The sequence below is a fragment of the Coenobita brevimanus genome, chromosome 20 (assembly GCF_032717465.1).
Source record: "Coenobita brevimanus isolate Jiangsu-jjx chromosome 20, ASM3271746v2, whole genome shotgun sequence".
In the NCBI taxonomy this organism is placed as follows: domain Eukaryota; kingdom Metazoa; phylum Arthropoda; class Malacostraca; order Decapoda; family Coenobitidae; genus Coenobita; species Coenobita brevimanus.
Genome location: NC_136973.1, coordinates 9,081,536 through 9,107,833, shown reverse-complemented (window position 1 = coordinate 9,107,833; position 26,298 = coordinate 9,081,536). Strand labels below are relative to the sequence as shown.

At 40.9% G+C, this 26,298-nt stretch overlaps 1 protein-coding gene across 1 annotated transcript in view; it reads right to left on the bottom strand.

Moving 5' to 3' along the window:
- The window catches only part of LOC145391899 (uncharacterized), a 41,678-nt gene extending 21,105 nt beyond the window's left edge, over positions 1 to 20,573 (bottom strand). The window contains exons 1-2 of the mRNA XM_080266396.1: positions 20,241 to 20,573; positions 13,878 to 14,042 (exon numbers count right to left, since the gene is read on the bottom strand). Coding sequence (XP_080122522.1) covers positions 13,878 to 14,042; positions 20,241 to 20,573 — 498 coding nt within the window. The remainder of the gene's footprint in view (positions 1 to 13,877; positions 14,043 to 20,240) is intronic.
- Positions 20,574 to 26,298: the final 5,725 nt, after the last annotated feature.

Sequence of the window (26,298 nt, the reverse complement as noted above, 5' to 3'; positions counted from 1 at the left end):
AGAAGATCGCCAGTGGAGCGTCCCTTGACGGAACCCATACTGACGATCGGAAAGAAGGTTGTGATAGGAAAGATGCCTTAAAATTTTTTTTATTAAGAATTGACTCGAAAACTTTTGAAATACAGGACGTTAAAGCACTTGGACGATAGTTGGAGGGTTGGGAGTGGTCACCCTTCTTTAGGGACTGGCTGAATGAGAGCAAACTTCCAGCAAGAAGGAAAGGTACAAGTTGACAGACAAAGCAAATAGTTTGCCTAGGCAGGGTGTAAGCACAGAAGCACAGTTTTTGAGAACAACAGGAGGGACCCCATCAGGCCCATATGCCTTGTTAGTACTGAGGCCAGTAATGGCAGAAAATACATCAACTGAAGAAATTTTAATGTCAGCCATGAGGAAGTCAGAGGGGGAAGTGATGGAGGAACAGCACCGGAATCGTCTAAGGTGGAATTGGAGGAGAAAGTCTGTGCGAAGAGATCTGCTTTATCAGTAGAAGAAGATAGCTACAGAACCATCAGAGTAGAAAAGAGGAGGAAGGATGATGAGGTAAAGTTGTTAGAAAGATTTTGGCAAGGTGCCAGAAGGAGCGGGAGAATTCGAGTTGGAGAGTTGAGAGCATTTAGTATGGATGAAATTATTTTTAGTAGAGCGAAGAACAGACTTAGCACGATTCCGGGCAGAAACGTAAAGATTATGTGATTCAGGGGTGGGTTGGCTCCGGTACCTTTTGTAGGCCTTCTCCTTGTTGCGGACAGCATTAGAACAAGCGTGATTAAACCAAGGCTTTCTTGCGTTAGTCAAAGGATATGAGAAAGGAATGTATGCTTCCATGCCCGAGAGAAAAACCTCCGTAATGCGCAAGGCACACTCAGATGGCTCACGGCCATGGAAGCAATAATCATTCCAGGGAAAATCAAAGAAGTACTGCCTGAGGGCCTCCCAGTCCGCAACTCCAAAAAGCCAGAGACGACGTTTCCCTGGAGGGTCCGCAGGCCGTACTGGAGCGATAGGACAGGTTAAGGTAATAAGGTTGTGATCGGAGGAGCCCAACGGAGAGAAAAGATTAACAGAGTAAGCTGAAGGATTAGTTGTGAGGAAGAGGTCAAGTATGTTGGAGCTCTCTCCAAGGCGGTCAGGGATACGGGTAGGGTGCTGTACAAGCTGCTCTAGGTCATTAAGGATAGAAAAGATGTAGGCTTGTTCACCAGGTGGATCCGTGAAAGGAGAGGAGAGCCAAAGGTGGTGGTGAACATTGAAATCTCCAAGAATGGAGATTTCAGAGAAAGGAGAAATGGACAGAATGTGTTCCATCGTAGAAGTAAGATAGTCGAAGAATTTTTGATAGTCAGTAGAATTAGGGGATAAGTAAACAGCACATGATATATTTAGTCAGAGAATGACAGGAAAGCCGAAGCCAGAGAGTGGAGAATTCAGAAGAATCAAGTTCAGGAACACGAGAGCAAGATAAGTCGTTGCGTATGTATACACAACAGCCACCTTTGGCTTTGAAATGAGTATAGAGAAAGTAGGAGGATACAGAAAAGGGTTTGCTTGTCAGTTGCCTCAGACAGCTGAGTCTCTGTTAGAAAAGAAGGTGAGGGTTTAGAGGAGGAGAGGTGGTGCTCAACAGAGCCGAAAGTTAGATGAAAGGCCGCGAATGTTGCAGAAATGAAGAAGAAGAGAGTCAGACAGTGGTTCCAGGCACCTCGAGTCGTCACCGGGAGAGGGGCAGATGGCGGGGGCATTTATGGTCCCCCCCCCTGGGGACTCCGAGGCTAGGTGAATTGACGCCATTTTGGTAAATTTTGAATAGGAAGTGTAGTGTGTACTGTGCATGTAGTTTGGTGAAGATAATTGTTCTTACCTAATTGTATCTTTACAGGAATGAGTCAAGCTCGTACTGTCCCGTGTCTTAAACCATATTTATCGTACATATCCTTAAATTTGTGAATTGTTTTGGCACACACTATTTCATTCGGTAGTGCATTCCATTGATCAATTGCTCTGTTTGGGAAACTGAATTTCCTTACGTCTTTATCACCTCTCTTCTTATGCAGTTTTTTGCAGTGTCCTCTTGCTGATGCTTCTCCATATGTTAAGTAATCATTTATGTCTATTTTCTCATTCCCTGATATGCACTTATATAGCATTATCATGTCACCTCTTTTCCTTCTCTCCTGTAGTGTTGGTAGATTCAGTTTATTTAGTCTTTCTTCGTAGCTTAGGTCCCTTAAGCTTGGTATCCATCTTGTAGCGGCCCTTTGAACTTTTTTCAATCTTGTCTATGTGTTTTTTGAGATGAGGACTCCAGACTACTGATGCATATTCCAGGGTTGGTCTAATGAATGATGTTATTATCCTTCTTAGCATGTCTTCATTTATGTATGTGAATGCTATTCTCATATTTGCAAGCAGTGTATACATGTTCTGTACCTTCTCGCTGATGTGGTCAGCCGGAGATAGTCTGTTATTGATAATCACACCTAGGTCCTTCTCTCTTTCTGATGTGTATAGGGTTTTATTTCCTAACTTATAACCCCAATCCGGTCTTTTTCCACTTTTACCAAACTTGATTACATGACACTTGTCCACATTGAATTCCATTTGCCATGTATTACTCCATTCATGAAGTTTATTTAATTCTTCTTGTAGCTCTTTACAAGAGTCTGTGTTAGTAATTCCCCTTTGTAGTTTTGCATCATCTGCAAACATATTCAGATAGCTCTCATTTCCAGTATTACTGTTTATATCATTTATATACACTAAAAACATGATTGGTGCCAGCACTGAACCCTGTGGTACTCCACTTGTCACTTCTTTCCATGATGAGCAGTTTCCTCTTAGTACTGTTCTCATTTCTCTTTTTATGAGAAAATCTTGCATCCAACAAAACAGTTTGCCTCGAATTCCTCCCTTGATGGTGTGTGTGTGTGTGTGTGTGTGTGTGTGTGTGTGTGTGTGTGTGTGTGTGTGTGTGTGTGTGTGTGTTTTACCTAACTGTATTTACCTAATTGTGATATACAGGAAATGAGCTACGCTCGTGGGGTCCCATCTCTATATCTCAGTAAGTCAAATTTAGCTTTAAACTCATTTAAGTTTTTTGACTGGACGATCTCTTTGTCCAGGCTATTCCACAGGTCTATACATCTATAAGGAAAACTATATTTTTTGATATCTTTTAAGCAGCTTGGCTTCTTCAGTTTCATTCTGTGTCCTCTTGTACAAACAGACCTTCTTTGTCAATTTTATCTACTCCCATCATCGTCCTGAACACCGCAATCATCTCGCCTCTCTTTCTCCTTTCCTCTAAGGAAGGCAAATCCAGCTTTTCCAGCCTCTCTCTGTACGACAGAACTGCCAGACTAGGGACCACTTTGGCTGCTGTTCTTTGTATGTGTGTGTGTGTGTGTGTGTGTGTGTGTGTGTGTGTGTGTGTGTGTGTGTGTGTGTGTAGTAGGGAAGTGTTGTTTGTAATTAGGTGTGGAATGTGACTATGTTCTGCTCCCCGGTTTGTGAGAAGGGTCACTGTAGATTTGGCTGGGGCTATTGTGAGTCTGTTTGTGGTGAACCATTCATGTAGTGTGTTGGGGTAAGGTTGGAGGATGTGTGCGGCTGTGTTTGAGTTTTGGTGTGTGTCGTCTGCACAAGAAGCTATGGGTATCTGTGGTGTGTGGGTGTGGGTATGCCGTGCATGTACAGTATAGGTTAAAGAGCGTACGGGACAAAACAGATCCTTGTGGGATGCCGTTTGTGAAGTTTCTGATGTTGAATGCTGACCAGCAAATGTTACATGTGCACATCTGCCTGCTAAATAGTTTGCCAGCCATCTTTTTGTGTTATTGTGCATGTTTGTGTTGAATATTTTGCTTGTGAGGTTCTGGCAGGGGATAGCATCAAAAGCTTTGCTAATGTCTTGTGTGACTAGAGGTGTTCTGTGTGGTGACCTAGCTGAATTGATGCCATCAAAAACTCTTTGTGCGAGGTCTGTAAGAAGAGTGCTTGTGGAGTGCAGTGGCCTAAAACCATGTTGTGATGGGGCTAGGGGGATGTGAGGTGTAACTAATTGTAATACCAGTCATTCAGTGACTTTGGAGGGGGTGCAGAGGAGTGTGGTAGGGCAGTGTGGGGAAGGTAAAGTGGGGTCATTGTTGAGTTTGGGGATAGTGATGATAGTACCATGCTTCAAAATGTTGGGTATTATGTTGTGCGAGTAGCTGTAGTGTGATATGTTGGTGAGTGCTTGTATGCCTTGTGATCCAAGGTGTTTACCAAGGTGTTTAAGGTGTATGTTGCTTATGTTGTCTGGACCACAGGCAGACGAGTGCTTAAGGCTGTTAATGATGTGCTTCGTCTGGTTGTAGGTGAAGGATGCAAAGTCTGGGTCTGTGAGGAACTGCCTCTTGTGTCAAATGACACGCCAGTCATCGCAATGGAGGTTCAGATGGCTGACGTATGAAAAGTGCCTGATGACAGTGTTTGCTTGTTGTTTGTTCAAGGGTATGGTCAAGTGGTTAACAGAGGTCTGATGTTTGAAACAATGCAAGTTTGATCCTACGCTAGGGCAAGAACTAGTTTGATTATCCGAAATTCATTAAAATGAAACAGACTACACCAACACATCATAAAAACATCCCTGTTTATGCCACCAAACTACTCTTGAACAGCCCCAGTTTGTATTCAATTGGGATGGTTTGTATTATGTTGTTATTGCTGTTGCTGTTGTTGAGTAACCCTAGCCTCTCTGGCCAAACAAGTCCACCAACCACAGACAAGCAACTGCTCCTGCAGGGTCATCCCATGCAGTGAACTGACATTCCATTGGAGCAGACAGCACCTCGCCCTAATGAGGCATGGGAAGAAGTGTGGAGGTTAGGTTCCCAAATGGATGCTACACTTGCATCTCCAACCAGTGTACTGGGACATCATTGCAGGCTCCACATCACCCTGTCATTTGGTTATATGATTACCACCCAGCACTGTAAGCAGTTTCTTAGGTTATAGAAAACCATTAGGCTAGTCACTCAGTGCAAAACTACCTGAAGTGGAGAGTCATCATCATCATCATCATCATCATCTGGACATCCTTTCCCACTCTAGGGCAGGGTGAGGAGTGGCAATGACCAGACAGCCAAACTTTGTCCGTTCAATGGGCCACGCTTTCATTCACTCATCATTCAAGCCCACAAAATCCTGGCTCCATCAGATGGGCCACAAAAAATTTCACCACAATCTGTAGCTTCACATATACCAATCTGATACAGCCAAATCTGAATACTCTCACATTAAAATGGGGTGGCAATTCCCTGGTCAGGCATTTCTCCGCATAAAATTCATCCAGCCACCTCGATCTCCTGTCGGTCCCATGGCCTCACCAATTTCCATACTTCTCTTCCTCACACACTCATCCACCATATCCCTCCACCTTTTTGGCCTACCTCGCCTCCTCCCTCCTTCAAATTCACTCAGATGTACCTTTTTCACCAATCTATTGTCATCCTTTCTCTCCACATGAGCAGGTGGAGATTGTCAGACGTGAAAGGATTGAACTTGCTGGTGAATCTCTTGCGTGTGTGGAAAAGTTTTGTTATTTGGGAGACATGGTGTGTGCTGGAGGTGGGGCTGGAGCTAGCTCTGTGGCTAGGGTGAGAAGTGGTTGGAAGAAGTTCAGGGAGCTCTTGCCTCTCCTGACATTGAGAGGACTCTCCCTACGTGCTAAGGGGTCTTTGTATGCAGCATGTGTTAGGAGTGTAATGCTGTATGGTAGTGAGACCTGGGCAGTGAAGGAGGAAGATATTCGCCGGCTCAGACGTACAGAAATGACAATAATTAGGTGGATGTGCAGTGCGTCGCTGCGTCCAAGGCCTGGAGGGGCTGGGTTTACGATGGAAGAGTTGAGAGGTAGGATGGGACTGGAGTGTACTGGTGTTGTGATGAGGAGAGGTAGATTGAGATGGTTTGAACATGTGGAGAGGATGGGAGATGATAACTGGGTGAGGAAGGTGAGAAGTGTTAATATTGGGGGTGGGGTTATCAGGGGTAGACCGAGAAAGACATGGGACGAGGTCATTAAGTGTGACCTCAGGGTTAAGGGACTGAACAGGGAGGCTGCAATGGATCGTGCAGCGTGGAGAGCCGCCATTAGGTGACCAAGGCCAACACATGCAAGCATGTTGGAGCCTTTAAAAACAAAAACGAAAACGAAAAATGACCATACCATCTCAGTACACTCTCTTCGATTCTGGTGTCGACAGACTTCCTCACTCCAGATCTTTCACAAGTCACATTATTCCGTATCCTATCCACTCTCTGTACTCCACATACATTCCTCAGCAATCCCATCTCTGCTGCTCTTACTTCTGACTTTCTATTTTCATGCCACACCATAATCTCACATCCGTATGTTAATGTTGGTACTAACACTCCTTCATGTAAGCCTCATGCAGCTGCAAAACTCAAGTCTCTGTTTCTTATCAAGGTCTTCATTGCACCAGCTACTTTCCTTCCTTGTGTCACTCTACTTTCCACTTCTTTTGCATAGTTTCCTCTCTTTTCTATTGCTGTACCCAGGTATTTGAACTCTCTTACCAATTCCAGTCTCTCTCCATTCACTGTAACATCATACTGGGAGTCACCTTCTCTCTCAATAACTATCACTACTCTTTTCTACATTTACTCTCCAGGCACGACGATCACAGAAATCTACAAAACTCTGCACTAGTCTATCAAGCTCATGTCTGATATTTGCATGTAGCACTGTATCATCAGCATACAGCAAATTTGAGATATTCCATCCATCACCATTCATGACCAGCGCCATCCCTCTCTCCATTACTCGTGTTTTTACTTCTCTCATCACACCATCCATATACCGTAATATATTGAACAACCATAGGGACATCACATAACCTTGTTGCACGCCCACACTGATCGTGAACCATTTACTTAGATGTCCATTTACCCTTACACATGCCTTACTATCATCATAAAAACTCTTCACGGCACCTAGCAGCTTACCATCTATGCCATACATGCACAAAACTTTCTGCAGTTCTTCTCTACTTACTCTGTTGTATGCATTTTCCAGATCCATAAATACCATAAACACCTTATGGTCCTTCTCGCAAGCCTTCTCCACTATCTGTCTCACTGCAAATATCTGATCCACATATCCTCTGCCACTCCTAATGCCACCTTGTTTGTTGCTCAATGGCACTTCTGATATCTCCCTTACTTTCTCTATAATACTTCTTCCATATACCTTCCCTACAACACTCAATAAACTTATGCCACAATAATTCTTGCACTCACTTCACTGACCATTATTTTTGTATAGGGGTACAATCACAGCCTTTTTCCACTCTGCTGGGACAGTTTCACTCATCCATGCCTTCTTACATATCTCCAACAAGCACTTCATTCCACTCTCTCCACTACACTGAATCATCTCTGCATACACATTATCAACCTCAGCTGCTTTCCCATTTTTCAGTCGCTTCACGGCATTCTTCCCCTGTGCGAGTGTCACGTTTCCTGGCACTGCATTCCTTCTCTGTACACCCCAAAAACCAATCATGTTAACAACTGCTTTGCTCTCCATCCCCATTTGTCAGACTTTCTAAGCGGAAAGAAGAGTAATAAAAAGGTACACAAGGTTGCTGAATGGGGAGTTTGACTGGAACAGGGAAGGTATGTCAGTGGATCCCGTGTCTGACCCTTGGTCTTTGACTGATGTTGCTACTGTAAGCTAGGCAATAGACATGATGCAGTTGAGGAAGCCAATAGATGTGTCTGGGTTGACTGCTGAAATGCTGAAGGCCTTAGGAGATGTAGGAGTGAGTTTCGTTACTGATTTGAGAAATATGCTTATATATAAGAATGCTGTCCCAGATGACTGGCTGAAGAGTGTGACTGTAAATGTATACAAGGGGAAGGGTGATGCCCTGGAAAGTGGAAATTATAGAGGCATAAAACTTTTGGACCATATAATGAAGGTAATTGCAATAGCCTTGGAAGGCATGATTGGCGAACGAGTGAAGTTTGATGAGATGCAGTTTGGGTTTATGCCATGGAAAGAGACCATGATATGACAATGATTAAAAGGATGTGTAGAGCAACTTTGAATGCTAGGCCTGGGAGGGCTAGGTTTACAACTGAAGAGTTCAGAGGAAGGATGGGACTGGAGTGTATTGGTGTTGTGATGAGAGGCAGACTGAGACGGTTTGGACACAGAGAGAGGATGAAGGATGACAACTGGGTGCTGAAAGTGACAAGAGTGAATGTCAAGGGTAGGGTTGCAAGAGACAGACTGAAAAAGAGCTGAGACAATATCACAGAGTATGACCTCAGGGACAAGGGACTGACTAGGGAGGCTGCCAGAGATCAAGCAGCGTGGAAAGCCACCATTAGGTGACCAAGGCCAATGCATGCAAGAATTTTGGAGCCTTTATAAACAATACAATACGACATGAGGAAGGATAGAACAAAATACAATAAGAGGAGGGCAGACACATGAAAAGAAGGATGATGTCAGGAGCACTACATAAAATGAGTGGATGATGGCTGCCACCACCTACCATCAACACCAACATGTGAAGGCATGTAGCAAGCAGAACTGCTAGGCCTCAAGAAATAGGACATGTCTATACCAAAGTCAAACACACAAAAATTAATCTATCAATCATTCAGTCCTTTATTGCCCAATCAAAAATGGAGGGGCACAGGGCTACACTACTTGATATATGTATGTAAAAAAAAAAAAAAAAAAAAAAAAATGACCATCTATAAGTCTCTACATGCAAGTATTTTGAGGCATACAAGCCCAAGGCTAGGGTAAAAAAATAATAAATAAAAATAACATAAAAAAAATCATGGCTACTGGTTAACATTCAATTGTTTATACTGCATCATCAAGCAATGTGGGGGCCAAGGCTGATTAATCAAAGTGAACAAAAAAACTGACGCCATATTTCCTCCCCACGCAATCCACATACTGGAGGTGGTCAAGATACAGCTGATGTTTTTCATGGACTGGAAGCTTAACCAAATGCCAAAACTAATTAATCATTTTCCAACAGCAGCTGGATGCTGCTGGGAAAAAAAGAAATTTAAGATGCATAATAATATGAAACTGAGTCTCACCTTCTAGGCTGACTTCTGTGTACAGTCACTCAGGAACTTTGAAAAAAAATAATAATTCCTACTTGCTGACCCTTCAAACTGTCATGCCCACCAAGAGCTGGGCAGTATTTAAATACATTTGTATTTAAATATGTATTTAAATAATTTTTGTATTTAGAACTGTATTTATAAATACATTGGTTCTCATGTATTCAAATACAGTATTTAAATATTTTAATGAGTATTTAAATACAATGTATTTAAATCCTCAAAATACATAAATGTAAATACTTCTTTACCAGTATATTTGGCCATAAACCCATCCAACTATCAGGCAACCCTGAACAGCAAACACGGTGTGAGTCACGAGTTCAGTTCCATCAGTCAGGGTTGCCAGGTCTGGCATAATTATGCCACTTTGGCTTACTTTGGGAGCGGTTGGCATGAAAATGCCTATTCCATATGCCAGGTATCAGCTGGCTTTGATCCACAGCAACCATGTAAAACAGTAAAGGAGAATTCGTAAGATGCCTTATGTTTGTCTTACATTTACTTGTCTCATCTACTCATTAACCCCTGAAGTGCTAATCTCATCGATCGGGCTTTTTGCACAATTTCTTAAGAGGACGAGCAACACCGATCGTACAACAGCCACAAAAAACTGGCGGCAGCTGGCTCCACCCTAACTGTGATGTAGATGGCTTCTAACCAATCAGAACTAGGTGTTGGACACACCAGAGGGGGGACCCAGGCCCGTAACCAAGCGGTGGGGGATGTACCCCCCACCTCCCTCTCGCCACGTCCCTCTACTCCACTACCTTGTTACTACCCTACCTCCCACCATTCTTACCACCCACAACAATCCCTCCCACCCCCTCCTCATGCATCCCCCCCTCCCATGTGGATCCCCCCCAACGTTCCCTCCCCCAGTCAACTGGGGGTAGGGTATTTCCCCCCCTACCCTCCCTCCATGTCCCTGTACTCCACTTTGGCCCTTCCTTTGTGTCTTGTGGTGGTCTCCTCCCATCCCTCCATCCCCATCCACCCCCACCAGGCCTTACCAGCTCCCCCCACCCCCCCACCCCCCACCCGCACCCCCTAGCACCTCTCCGGCCTCCAATATTTTGCGTATTTTTTACACTTTATGGCACGTGTTTTTGAATCATTACCTGTAATTTATTGGTGTCTGCATACAGATATGCACACCACAATTATTTTAGCTGTCTTTAGTCGAGACCCACTTGAAAAAGACATTTTATTTTATGCCGATGCATGGCAGCATGTTGGAGCCTTCAAAATGAAACAAAACGAAACGAAAACTACATTTGACAGCTCAGAGGGGAGGGGAGGGAGGAGGGGAGATTAGGCGAGGGGAGGGGAGGGAAGGAGAGGAAAGAGGAGGGGAGGGAAGGGAAGGGGAGGGAGGGAATTGGAGGTTTGAAGAGGGGAGAGAAGGGAAGGATAATTTTTATTATTTATCATATTTTTATTGGGAGGGTTCATGACCAATTTCCCTTGCTAGATTTGACAGCTCAGTGGGGAGGGAAGGGGGGAGGGGAAAGGGGAGGGGAGGTTAGGCGAGGGGAAGGGAAGGGAAGGGAAGGGAAGAGGAGGGAGGGGATTGGAGGTATGAGGAGAGGAGGGAAGGATAATTTTTATTTATCATATTCATTTAGGGGGTTTGTAACTATCTTATTTTTTTTAAGCACATTACAATGGTTTATAACATCTATACACACCAAAAAAAATTGATTTTGGTGATTTTTGTAAGTATTGTTGCGAAAAAAACAGGTGTGAGCAGCGTATTTTCTTTCTCGCCGGGGCCGTGACGGATAACTATTATAAACTTTGACAGGCCATAGCTCAGTAACTATTGGGTCTAGGAGTGTAAATTTTCGTTTTCAGGTGTGTAAATTCAAGCTCTATAAATCGGGCATAAAACTTTTAACCTTTAAGGAAGTCAAAAAATTGGCCTGTTTTTGCGTCCTGGGGGACAGTTGAGGCTGGGGCATTGCGTACCCTAAGGGTTAAATATTAGTTATGTTATGCATTATCCAATGATATAATGAGTATAATACTTCAATGGATGTACACTGTAAGTTCTAAGGTCTTTGGTTTTTGTTTTGTTCTAAAAATAATAATAATAATAATAATAATAATAACCTGGCCTTTTGTTTCTCAAAAGCGCCAGTTCTTCCTTTTGGGAATTCACTAGCACTCGACACATACATTATTTTTACAATTACAAGAATTGTGATATTTCTTGTATATAATACAAGCTACATCATATATACATGAAAGTGGCAATAATTAAACCCTATAATCATCCGTCATAGTACCTCTCTCCAGGTTATAGCATTTTGAAAAAAGAAAGGCTTTCAGCTGTCTCTTAAAGGATTCAACAGTAGAGAGTTGTCTTATGGACAATGGCAATCTGTTATATAATCCAGGGGCTCTATATGCAAAAAAACGATCAGAGAAAGATGACTGGTGAATGGCTCCTGGCTCATCATGACACAAGGAATCATCTTCACTGCATAACATCACACACGGGCGTTTCGATGGGAGTTTTAACAATTCAGCAAGATACTTTGGTTCACCAAATTTAAGAACCTTGAATGTAATAAGACACAGCTTAAATTCAATTCTAGCCTTTACTGGTAACCAATGCAACTCAATCAGAAACGGGGTAGTTGAGGTTCTCGGGGGGAGACCAAAGATAAGCCGTGCCACCCTGTTCAACACAGACTGAACTTTTGTTAGTATATTATTTGGAAGACCAACCCACAGTGAATTAAAATAATCAACACGAGACAAGACCACTGCATGGACCAATGTTAAAAGGCACCATCTATTCGGGAATTTTCTCACAGAGTACAGATTTCTGATATGCAAGTTACACCCTCTTACAACCTGATTAATATGTTCTTTGTAATTTAACTTAGAATTAAAATAAACACCCAGATTTCGAACAGAACTGACTGGATGCAGCTGTGACACGCCAATGTTCAAAGCCAGGGCATTGTCAGTGTCATCACCCCTTCTGTTTCCTCTGATGATGATGATCTCAGTTTTACCATCATTCAGCTTTAGTTTCCTCTTAGCCATCCAAATCTTAATATCAGACATTAGAGATTCAAACTTTGTCTTAGTATCGTTGATATCTGACATCTTAACATAGAGCTGGGTGTCATCAGCATAAAAATGATAGGACACATCATGAGCATCAAGTAGAGACGATAAACTACTTGTGTAGATAGTACATAGAATTGGACCCAAAACTGATCCTTGAGGGACTCCAAATACAAGAGGAGCAGAATCAGAGCTAGCGTAATCAACAACTACTCTCTGAGATCTGTCCGACAGATACGACTTAAGGTGCAAAAGGGCACTATCACGAACGCCACAAAAATACGGATCATCCAACAATAGTTTATGATCTACTGTATCAAAAGCTGCAGACAGATCCAACAGAACTAGGAGAGAGGACATCCCACTACAAGTGTTTGCCACCAAGTCACTCTGAATCCTTGTTAGTGCAGTTTCAGTTGAATGGTATTTTCTGTATGCTGACTGAACAACAGGAACAACTCTGTTGTGTTCCAGTAGTGGTAAGAGTTGATCGAGTATGGCCCACTCAATAATCTTGGATAAAAAATACAGGTTAGAGACGGGACAATAATTTGTCCATGCTCTCGACAACTAGGCCAGGTTTCTTAATTAGGGGCCTAAGCAAAGCATGTTTCTCAGACTGAACAAAATTACTTTCTAAGAAGCATCTATTTATTATGTTGCAGATAAAGTCTGCAGCGTGCTCATACACATCAGGCAGTTGTGACATGTTACACGGACCGAGTGAGCAAAATGTTTTATTAAGTTCTCAGATGTAACATTTGACTTTGTTTACATCCAGTGGATGAAATGTTGAAAGCAAATGATCCCCGGTGCACCGTGGCTGGAAGTCAACTGAGTATGCTTCACTAGGAGAACTGCTGTCTAAATCACTTCTTATGCGAGATATCTTACTTGTAAAAAATGAAGCAAAATCAGAAGCCAATTGGGCATCAGATACAGAAGTTGGTTTAACAATTACATTCCTCCGACCAACCAATTATATATTTCCAACCAAAGGGAAATATATAATTGGAAATTTTCCTTTATCAAGCATTTTATGTTGTTAATCATGAATTACTGAATACATATGGTGAAATTTATATGTACCATATTTAAAATGAATTTTCAATGTATTTAAATACAATTGATGTATTTAGTATTTAGTATTTAAATATATTTATAAAATGTATTTAGTATTTAAATACATTTCTCCCTTGCATTTAGTATTAAAATGCAGTCAATGTATTTAGTGCCCAGCTCTGTGTCTGCCCACAATCTTTGTAGGGCTATGTAACACAAACCCACTGTGAAAGGCAAAATCCACATAAAATCAGTGTCCCCCAGAACAGCCCCTGCTGCTGTATTTTAACTATGTGATTATCTATGAACCCTCTGCAGTGCCTCAAAACATCAACAGACATTAATCTATTAGTTTAAAGCATATATCAAAACATACTTTAAACAAGTGTATTCTGGGATGGTTTTGCAAATAACTGAAGCCACAAATACTGAAGCAGCCTGTAAGGAAGGCCAACTGTATATTGTCAAGGAATTTGGGAGCTTAGGGGTCTGAGGATAGGCTATATAACAAATATGTAAATATACATCAATAAAAAATACACCCACACACATATACACACATACCGTACCTGCTTCATGCCTACAAGTTGACCTTCCAAATTGTCTATATCATCAAGAAGTTTGAAACATTTTTTGCAGACAATGCTGGAGTGGACAGAAGTGGTGGTAAGTTCCTGGTTAATGATGGACCCAAGGACACTGTGGATCTGCATCTTACCAAATGAAGTGGTCACCTGAAAAATAAATTAACAACCATAATATCCGTTCTTCATTACACAAGGCTGTCCATAAATTGTGCTCTCCCATCATATGATAGTTCTGTCTGCTACTGTGAAGAGAATAGAAAATATGGCTGCTCTGTGAAATTATTAATTAACCATGCAAACAGTGGATGGAGACAAGAAACTAATTTTTTTTTTTTTTCTTATAAATAACAGAATGAAGGAAGGAAAAACAAATGAGTAAAAAAAAAAATAATCCATACACCAGATTACTGGTGTCCGCTGTTCATAAAATATCTGTAACAGTTAGACTTGAACAGTTGTGGGTTGAAATTTGGAGGAAAACAACTCTGGGGAAGCGAGTTCCAGAGAGATGCAGTTCGGGGAATGAAAGAATTCTGATAGGCAGAAGTTCTGCAATATGGCTGAGTGACAATCAGTCATGAGCGCTACCAGATGCCCATGTAGCACGAGGGAAGGCATGGAGAGTGGCACCATGGACGCAACTTCATCTGAGCATTTGCCAAAAAAATATTTGTGAAATAATGCAAGGGAGACAACATTCCTTCTTACTTGCAGGGGAGGTAGCTTATATGTAATGGCAGGGTTGTTAATGATTCTAACAGCTTTGTTCTGAATTTTGTCTAGTTGTCTTAATGCAACCTCTCCACAACCATTCCACAAGGGTGAGCAATATTCAAGCTGACAGCTCACATGACTCTTATAAATTGTGGCTAACTGCTCATCGGTGAAGAAGTTACGGACTCTGTACAATAATCCAAGTTTCTTTGAGGCAGTTTTAGCAAGTGATCTGACATGAGAGGTCCAGCTGAGGGCACTGTTAAGTGAGATGCCAAGAATTTCAATACTTTTCGAGATGGGAATATTAGTAGCACTGAAGGTAATGTACGAATCTGGCAATATCTGTCTATTAGTAAACTGTATATATTTAGTTTTACTAGCATTAAAAGAGACAAGGTTGTTTTGTCCCCATTCACTGATTGTACAGAAGATAGATCTTGATTTATGGAGATGACTGTACTGAGTTGAGAGGTGGAGATATTAGACTTTGTAAATGGATGACTGAGTGTAAATGAACTATGTAGTGTTCAGTCATCTGCATATGAGTGAATGGGATTGTGGGTGACAGATAAGAGATCATTAATATGAACCAGAAATAGGGTTGGCGCCAGAACTGATCCCTGCAGCACGCCGGCATTAATTGAGTGGAAATTGGAATATACATCATCTACTTTTACTCTTATTTTCCTGTCACTAAGATATGAAGAAATCAAAGGAACAAAAGACGTTAGTCCATAGCAAGGGAGTTTGTACAGCAGGGAACGGTGCCATACTCTGTCGAAAGCTTTAGAGATATCAAGAGCTACTGCATGAGTTTCTCCAAAAAGATCAATTGATTGATGAATGGTATGAGTTAAGAGATTGAGTATGTCAATGGTGGATCTTTCGTGGCAAAAACCATATTGTCTATCACTAATTAAGTTGTTGGATTCAAGATGTTTAACAATGTGCTTATTAATTAAAGTTTCAAATACCTTACCAAGAGAAGATGTGACAGCTATTGGTCTGTAATTGGAGGGGTCAGACGAACTTCCTTTCTTCGGAACTGGGTAGATATTGGCTTCTTTCCATGAATTTGGGAATAAAGAAGTACGTATGCATAGTCTTAATAATTTAGCTAGGACAGAGGCAAGTTCAGGGGAACACTTATTCAAAACAATTGGCGGAATTCCATCTGGGCCTGGAGCTTTGTTGGTAGGTAAATTGTCTAGGATGGATTTTACGTATCTTGTCTGTATTTTAAGTGGGGCACTTTCGGGAGAATCAAGTTCCAGTACTGGGACATTCTGGCTGGTATCGTCTATGGTAGAGTTTCTGGCAAAGGTACTGGCAAGGATATCTGCTTTCTCACATGGGTCATTTGTAATGTTGCCATCTGAAGATTTTAGTGGGGGAATGGAAGATGACTTGTTAAAGTTATTATTGAAAGAATTAAGAGTTGACCAGAATATTCTATTGTCATTAGGGTTGTTAAGTAGTTCTGATGCTTGCTTTTGAAGAAAGTTTGATTTAGATAGATTTAATACAGCTTTTGCATGATTTCTAGTAATTTTAAATTGGGAGAGTGATTCAGATGTTTTTGATTTTAAGTAAGAGTTATATGCTAATGACTTTTGGACTGTTGCTCTGGCACAGTTGCCATCAAACCATTTTGGAGAGTTCAATCTTTTAGTGAACTGTTGACTTGGTATGAATAAATCCATACCAGCTAGTATTATGTCACAAATGTGGGACTGGGTAGAATTGGGATCACTTGAGAAGAAAGACTCCCATGGAATGTCAGCAAGATAATTTCTAAATCCATCTCAGTCTGCCCTATCAAAGTGCGATCAGGTCACCCTGACAGGTTCAGAACGGGGAGGTGTGGGAGGGTTAACTAATGAGGCTTTGATGAGATTGTGGTCAGAGAATCCATGTGGTGACAGTACCTCTATCCTGTATTGATCTGGATTATTTGTCAAGAATAAATCCAAGAGATGGGCATTATGGTCAGAATTATCAGGTATTCTGGTTGGTTGCTTTACCAACTGGGTGAGATTAAATGATTCCGCAAACAGCTCGCACTCTAGACCAGCGTTGTCAGTCCGGGCAGAATACAATAACCATTCAACATTGTGTATGTTAAAATCACCCAAAATGGTAATTTCGGTGCCAAGGGCAAGGTCAAGGTTACTCAACTGAGTGGATATGGAATCAAATACACTGGGTTCCGAAGAAACATTGGGTGAACGATAAACTACACAAATTTATTTGCTAATGTTTTGACAATTTAATTTATATAATGAGTAATCAAAACTGGATGAAGTGAAGTTTAAAATAGTGTCAACTGCATACTGGGATTTGATATAACAACAGGTACCGCCCATGTTACGGATGTTTGTAAGGAGATGGTAACCGGGAAAACAAAATGGAGATATATTGGTAGAGGGTGAGATTTGTGGTTCTGTGAGGAAAAGGGCCAAAGGGGATATGGACTGAAGGAAAAAATGAACTGAGTTTAAATTTGTGGTAAGGCTGCGGATGTTGGTAAAGAATAAGGCCACACTGTCACTTCTTCGCCAACGTGCATTCCTGGAAATAGCAACAGTCGCTGCTGGCACAGCAGCAACTGTTGCACACTGCATTCTTGCTACCACCAGAAGATTTATTCAAGTTAGAAGGAACTTAATAACAGTGAAGAAGTAAATGAAAGCTACATCTAACTTCTCAAGTTGGAAGTCTCTTCTCTTCTGAGTAAATGTCTGCAGTCATAAAGAATAATATTAATTATCATCAACAATTACAAAATCAATAAATGAAGTGCAACATACATTACATATACCGTATTGTTTTATTTATGCAAGGAAGAAAGAACCAAATGCAAGAAGCCTGCAAGACAGTCCTTTCCAAGAGAAAATACAAAAATAACAGGACCAAATTCAAGATCTGTTCATTTTGAGATGCTTGGACACACTGCATTTAAAAGAGTGGAAATCATAGGCAGTAGGAAATACAGACACAGGAAGAAAGCTCTAGAGGCGACCTGCAGCATACATGAAGGACTGGAAATAAAAGTTAACTCTTGCATTAGAGAGTTGGACAGAGAAAGGATGAGAGTTTGTTGCTACACAGGTGCCACGCAAGTGCTGCAGCAGTGGAGAGATGAAAGCAGACAGTTCAGAGGAGTAGTGACTATTAAAGTAGCAATAGAAAAAAGATATAAAGTAGATGCAACAGGGCGGCAAAGAGAAGGAGGTTGAAGGGTGCCAGTATGGGGAGGAGAAGTTAATAAGATGAAAGGCCTTTGACTCCACTTAGTTGAGAAGAGCTGTACGTGGGGAGCCTCCCCATTCATAAGAGTTGTACTCTATACAAGGGCGAATAAAACCCATGTATAAAGTCTACGTGCAGTGGTAAAGAAGGAGTCTGAGTAGCACACATAATCTCTTGGAAGCAGATTTGCAAAAGAGGTAATACTGTATGATCTTTCCAAGATAAATCCTGAGAGACTGAAACCTCATGTATGTTTAAAAATGATGCAGGATTGAGCTGAACATCATTAGAACTTATGGGATACTCCTGTGGATGATTTTGATGGGTTGAAATATGCACAAACTGATTTTTTGTTGCATTAAAAACAAGAATACTTTTACCCCAATCAGAGATATGACACAAGTCAGACATTAGGTGTTTCATAGCTTCACCTCTTGCCTGCTGAAGTAACACTGTGAGAAGTGGACGGAAAGGTCAAGGGTGAAGTCATCATTTACCTAATCCTTTACTGCCCCACGAGGAGTGCTGAGGCCTGGGGATGGTCCACTCAGTCCAGATATTTGCCACCGAGTGGCAATACTATATAAGAAACAAATCCTATCCTATTATTCATTTCAGGAGAGATTTTTAACTGGAGGAGTGGATAATTCTTCCACTACTAAGGCCATCTCCTAGCTGAGTAAAATGTCTAGTAGTAGTAACCGCATTTCACCATCCTCATCATCTAATCCTGTGCTGCCTCAAGAGGAGCAAAGAAGCTCAGGGCTAGGCAAGCTGATCCTGACAATTAAGATGAGTGACCAGCCTCACTCATCCCTGAGTGGCATTACATGGGCAATAAATCCCAACCACCCCGTGGATACAAACCGACACAGGCTCAATCTGGGTGGAGCTCCTTAATTACCCACTAAACCACCAGGCACCATAGTTTGGTTACATGGTTACCACCCATTGTACCAGCAGTAAATGGTTTCCTGGTGTACAGGAAACCATTTGCCTTATCACTCAATGTAGAGTCACCTGCAGACAAAAGGAAGAGGAAAGAAAGAAGGAAAGAAGGACATAAGAGGAAGGATGAAAGAAGGAAGGAAGAGAGGAAAGGGCAGCCACTCGAGAGCAGCAATACATCAAATGAGTGGATGATGAGTGTCCCTAAGAAAAAATATAAAAAGATGTCACTGACTGCAAGGGATAGATACCTTATATGAGGCCCCGCATGCAGGAGTATACCCACGTGCCATTTTTTAAAAGTGGCAGAAATAGCATTTAAAGTTTTTACAACTTTGAAGAACGATATCACAAAAACTATTATACTTAGGATAATGGTGTTTACATCATCTTAAAGCTGACTGTCTCTACTTTATCCAAAAACTTTTTAGTAAAGGTACTATTGTTTTTACCCGGAAAAAAAAAAAAAAAAAATCGACATATTAGCATACAATGCTGCTACTTTTATGCATAAACTAGTACCGCAGGACAATAGCTAGTGAGTTCCTTTATGTTGTAAGATGAAGTTGAATGTCTGTACAATGGTTGGTTATGAATATGCCCGGTTATTGTCATAAAAAGTACATTTAATAAATTTTTCAAAAAAATTACCAATACGCAGCATTTTCTTTTTCACCTGGTCCTTGTTGTTCTGTTTATATGTGAACAATAGACATTTTATATCTATTAAATGCAATACCAAACAAAATAACACCAATTATACTACAAATAATGATGTTTTACATAAATACTCTTATTAATGAATACAGTGGCTGCTGCAATAAAAAATACAATGGTTCAATAAAAAAACTACCCTCACTGAAAGAGTTAATGAACACAAAGCCATGGGAAGTTATGAAAGGTTATTATTTCTTTTTACTGAAAAAACAAAGTCAAAACTCACACTGTATTCTGCTGTGGTGTTATAACCACCGAAATTACGTAGGTTATGACACACACAACAGAGCGTGCACACCGCTTGGTCAGCCAGAAAAACCTTGGGACAAGAGCATTAGTATTACTACAGCACAGCAAAACGGCTTGGGATGAGACTATCCTCATCGCCTTGGTGATTGTTAACACTACTGTACACATACAATGGCGCGCTGAGAAGCCATTCTCCGTGAGGATGGAACATGGGTATACTCTTGCTCCAACACAGTGGCGAAAAGCATTTGATTAAGGTTGGTGATGTAAACCCAATGTTATTTTTATGGGTTTTTGCCCTTATGTCTTAGGTCATACATCACATCCACCAAGTCCACATGAAAGTACATACTCTAAGGGACTGTGGGATAGCATTATCTCAATTTTCAACAAGGTGGCGCATGGTTATACTCTTGCACGCAGGGCCTCATATATTACCTTCAGTGAAAACTTGTACATTACCTTTTCTGAGAACACCTCCATGCCACCTTTTGCAAACATGCCAAGATGGACATTACAAACTAGGCAATGAGGAGTTGCTGATCCACCAGTGCGATTGATCTTGGGAGCAATTTGTGTCATGGTGGGTGTAGGTGTGGGTGTGGAGTGGTGAAGGTGTTGAGGCATTCCTTGTGCTGGCTGCTGCTGCTGCGGGTGTTGTTGCTGTGGCTGTGGATGCTGTAACTGATGCTGGTGTTGCTGAATCTGTTGCTGCTGCTGCTGTTGCAGCTGTATCTGCTGTACTCCAAACGTGGTCCATTTTTGTACTATGGGCTGTCGATTATTCCACTCCATCTGTAAGATGGGATTAAAAATAAATACAAAAAGTCCTCATTATATCACTCTTTTAAACACTGTTCTTTACTTCTGTACAAAAGTACCAGGTAATCCCGAGGATCTGATGATGTACTCTATACTATATTCTTCCTATTCCCTTTCATTTTTATTCAGCTTTGGATAGACTTTTTTAACTGATGAGGTTAGATACAGCCTTCACCAATCCCTTTCAATGACAGAGTTACATATAATCATAATCATCTGGTGACAGCTTAATTAAAATTAAACAATATTTCATTTGATTGCGAATTAAAGCTCCATTAACCACCTACAAATCCAAGTTACCAATACAGATACCCCTAGTTATATGGGAACTGTGATACCTTGGAGTAAATAACTGATATACAATGAGGGCTATCTGAATATTGTACAATATACATCCCCATAAGACCTATTTTTTTGTTTTTTCTACCTCAAGATTAGGTGATGTACAATCCACACACAAGAAAAGAGTGCAAAAGTAAGAGAACAATCAACAGCTTGCCCAGTGAAATAGGCCACACAATCATCCACAAATTATTCAAATTCCTAGAATCTGGATACAATATTTAATAATTCAAGAAATAAATAACAATGCATTTATTGTAATTAGAGGCACCCCCCTTTCACTCACATTATGTACTGCAGTGCTACCTCAGGGTGTCTACACTAAGTGACACACGTCAATGATTTACTGAAGGACTCCTGTCAGTTCAACTGAATGACAACATTCAACATTATAAGGCCACCATGGTGTACATCCAAAGAATGATAAGGTTCACTGCTAATAACAACACCACTCATGGATGAGTGACTAGATACTCTTGCCTTAAATGTTTGCACTTGACAGCCAAACTCCAGGCCCCTGCCACAATGCTCCTGATACAATTATAATAGACAAAGCAACAAAAGATTACTTGCACTTCATCCTGTTTACCCCTCTAACCAATGCCTGAAGTCACCCTAAGAAGGCTAGGTTTAAAAAATTAATTAATTAATTTTTTTTAAAAAGCTGCAAGGTTCATTTCATTGTAATTTTTTTCTTTTTAATGCAAGGAACAAAGAAGCTTCTAGGGCTCCCCATTACCTTCATTATCTGGTCCAAAAGTGTTATGCCTCTATAATTTCCTCTTTCCAGAGCATCACCTTTCCCCATATACACATTTACAATCGCACTCTTCAGCTAGCCATCTGGGACAACACACTCATACATAACTGAAGCTATCAAATTAGTAACCAACCCTATCCTATATCTCCTGAGGCCTTCAACATTTCAGGAGTCAGCCCAGACACATCTGCCACATTCCCCAACTGCTACCTGCCTATTATCCTGCTCACAGTCACAGCATCAATCAAAGATCATGGGCAAAACACTGGATTTGTCAACTCCAAACCTTCCCTGTTCCAGTCACACTCCTCATTTAGCAACTGGTTATAATGCTCTCTCCAAGCATCCTTAATATCCTCACTGTCCACCACTACCTTTTCTTCATTATTCTTCACACACTGCTCACTTATGGTATCCCTGTTTTTTCTCTTCATTTAATTTGCCACCTTCAATACCATATTTTTACTTTCAGCCCAGTTTAAGTTATCCAGTAAAAGTCTCTGGCTATCAGATTATGCCCTGTATACCTCCTTTTTAGCCCTAAGCTTTGCAGCCAAGTACACTTCTCTGTTACCACTCCTTTTCCATTCCCAGAAAAGTCTTCTTTTCTCCTTAAGTGTGGCCTTCCACACCCTAATCCCACCACCATGTTACCTCATGTCTTGGAGGATCCCTTGTCCATCCACATACACTAAATCAGTAGCTCTCAAAAGCTCTGTACTGTTCATTAACACTTCCATCAAAAGTTCCTAGTTCAGCCACCATGCTACTCCTCTTGTCAGAAAAGGCATCCCTTACTGCTTGGTTTTTCAACTTCCATATTTTCCTCCTGGGTGCATAGGTCCTCTTCTTCACTTGCTCCTTCAGCATCATGTCATATACTGTACCAGTAATTTATGCTGCTGCACACACTTTTCACTTCCTATAACTTTAACTTCCTTCACCACCCTCCTATCAGCCCACTTGACTGGGAAATAGCCAATCTGGCTACTATTGCCCCCAGACTCATATGTAATCAGCCTACTCTCTTTTTCGTAAAATGCACGTTGCACACAATCATTATTCGCTGCCTCCCCAAATTCATGAAATTTTTGCCACCAGCATTGATAACTGTGTTCTGAGTCACCACGCATGCAGGAAGCAGTCCAGTCTGATCTGGTAGGCCAGAGATGTCAGGATGGTCCGTGTGGTTTTTCTCATTTACAAGATGGTATCCGGTATATGTGATGGTTTGTCCAGTGATCTCAAAATGTTCATGAAATCTGATATCTGGCCTAGCGGGATATGGTAAAGTGAGCATTTACGGTACGGTATATTACGAATACTGTATCTACATCCTGATTATTCTTGTAAAAGGGTCATTCCATCGAGAAGAACGTTACATGTGGACACAAGTTACTGAACTACTCTCAGTTATATTGGCAAAAGTATGCAATAAAACCAAATGGCTTTTGCAAGCTATATTACCAACAGTACACACGACATCATACCAAAGTCGGATTGTTAATGTTTTATTTTGATGTTATATACATTTTCAAAAGTAGAATGGGGAACATTACCATGATGCTACCTCCTCTTGTACTCTGCATAAGTACTGTAATTTCATTAAGTCTGTAATTTTACTGGTTCAATCAAGGAGTGCTTCATATCAATATGTCATAACCATACCCAGCAAATATGATTATTCCTAATAACTGTTGTGCTGTTATAGAAAATATGTCCGTCACACGTTAACTGAAAAGTAAGAAACATTACTTGTGCAGTTTTTACTGAAATATGATTATGAAATCAACTCGTATTACAGTTACAGTAACTGTATCACAAACATAAACAAAACATGTACTGATGTGAAATTTACATATTAAACTAACCACAAGACAATTCTTGTTACAGTTATATCAATGTAGACTAGTTGATCGAGTAGGGAAAATTCACCCCTTTGAATGTATGCACCATTCTTGATATTTGAGGAGTTGGCAAAGCCTGCACAACCATGTCCTCTGCTATCTCACCTCTGTCTAGGTTGTCAAGGAAATGAAACTGAGTATGACCCACTCTGCCGATATCCCTCTTTCTAAGGTGAGTAATTCTGATCGTACCATCTCCAGGCACTGACTCTATGACTGCAACACAATGTTTAGACAACTTCTAGGTTGTATAATTAACCAGTACATTATTAACTGGGGCTAGTTTAGGTGTTAGCTCGGTATCAGTACTAGACTCAGGTAATGCCATGAATGACTGATATTTCTGCATGAGATGGTGTACTCTCTCTATCACTGCTATTACTGGAATCAACTTACAGTGTGGCAATGTCAATCTGCTGAAGATAACACTGTTTAAATGGTGTTTGGTCTGCAATCAAAATAATGATACAGTGCAACTTTATGATGGCTAAGAGGTTCAATTGATCAGCACAGCTGAATGGATTTTGCTGCCTTACAGTTTAGCAAGATCTCTACATACTTTAATTTCTGAGTGTTTTTATCATCAGTAGACACATATAGTAGCTCTGCTTTATCTGTTATTTGCTCTGTCTCGTAATAAAAGTCCCTAGCTGACCTTACTGTACAGCAACCTTGTAAAACACATGTATAAACAATCCATTTTAGTAGGTCACCAATCCCATCATGGGGGTCTTTGCCATGGTAACTTTCTTGAAAGTTCCATTCAGCAGTGCAGTTGTGTACCGATATATCGTTGTAAAATGTTAGAAGTGCTACAGAGTACCAGTTCTTGAAGTGTGCAGCTGCCACATTGGTCCACAATGATATATGCGTACAATGAGTACCTGAAGAATTCAAATGCTCAAAAATGGCACTATTAAACACCTGAACCTCAAGACTTGAGTGTGACATTGTACAGTATTTGATATTACTGCTAAAGCATTTGTACCAATCTCTCCATCCTTAAGATAATGAATAGCTAACTGCAGTAGGCTATAAATAGTCACAGATGCACCAGTAGTTGAGGTCCAGTGGGCTGCCATTATCTCTTGCTCATGTTTTACAGCATAATTTTCTGCAAAATCTGTATGGAGGATTATACATCCATCAGACAGACTTTCCTTTGTCTCTCTAAATGCCTTTGATTGCTGCTTTACATTGTACAGTACATGTCTAATGGTACATATTTAAACATTTCAGCACTGATCTCATCACAGAGCTCTGTTACATCCATTTCTCTTCATGTTAATGTACCCCCATTCCACCTCTTTACTGTTACCTCTACATTTTCTTCTTGTATGCACTCTAAAAATAAAGCAGGTGTTTCTATTGCAATTGGACAATTGGTACAAAGGTTTTTCATACCCTGAGTATTCTCTGAGTAACATACAGATAGTGCTACCAAGTCACTTTGACTAAAATGAGATTTCTACTTTATCGATGAATACAGGAAGTTCATGTTCTCACGGTATGGGCAGCTGCATACCTCTAGAAGCTTACTAAACACTAACATCACTTCCACAGGGCAAAATTCACAAAACTTAGAGAGGCCTACTTTATGTTCTTGATGCTGCTCCTAAAAAGTTTGTGTGCCTCCCTTAAATTATTCATCAAGAGCCACTTCACAAGTTTCTCTTTCTCACCTGCCTCCACGTTTCTTATTGACTTCACAGCTTTCTATCCTGGCAGTTGTCTTGAAATGTCACCCTGTAAGAAGAAATCTTTCATAGCTCTCATGGTCTGCTGAGATCTGTCCATGATGAGGTCACTGTACTGCATGTGTAGGGGATACAGAAGGCCCTACGTTTTCTGCTAAGTTTACTATGACAGCTTGTTTTTTCCTATGACTCCTGGAAGTGCAGAACAAGTCCACTTTATGGCCTTTTCTAGTATTTGGCGACTTTTATATTCTTCATGAGGTTGAGGTACAGAGGGACCAGAATCATCTGTCATCATTGCTTGTGCCACGCTTTACCTTTCCCTATATGGCAGAATCTCCTAAATCGTACAATTCTAAATAGCAGAGTCATAATACATGGCAATTATCATGCAAGTTTGCAACATCGGTAAATAGCGAAAATGACACAAAATTCAGGGATGCAGTCATCAGAAGTGACACTTTTCCAATGCCTTGTGTAATACACACCACCATTACCTCGCATAAACCAATTTTAGTCAAGCATGGCAATTACCAAACAAATCATATTCAATCACAGCACTTACTATAAGCTAATCACTGCACTTCCTTCCCAGGCCAAGCATGAAGGTTATTAGCATTTGCTGGTGACCAGCTTGATGTAGGTTTGGGGAGAAGGGGGTCAACTTTTCCAAGTTAACAGACCCATAAGTAATTTTCCCCATAAGATTACTGTATATCTAAATCGCGAAATTCTCAAATCACGGTGTATGCCCAGTCTCATAAGAGCGTGATTTTGGAGTTATGCTGTAGCTTCTCACCCTGAGTGCTGTGAGTCGCTTTGATCTTGCCTGTGCTGCTTCCTCTTGACATTGGCCTCAACTTCTCTCAGCTTTTTTCTTCCTAAACTCTTTCTCTTGCTTCTTCTTTGTGTGGTACTTCCGTTCTTTCAGCTGGCGTCACTGGAGACGTGATAGAACAGAGTATATATGCTCAGCAGATAATCAAATTAAA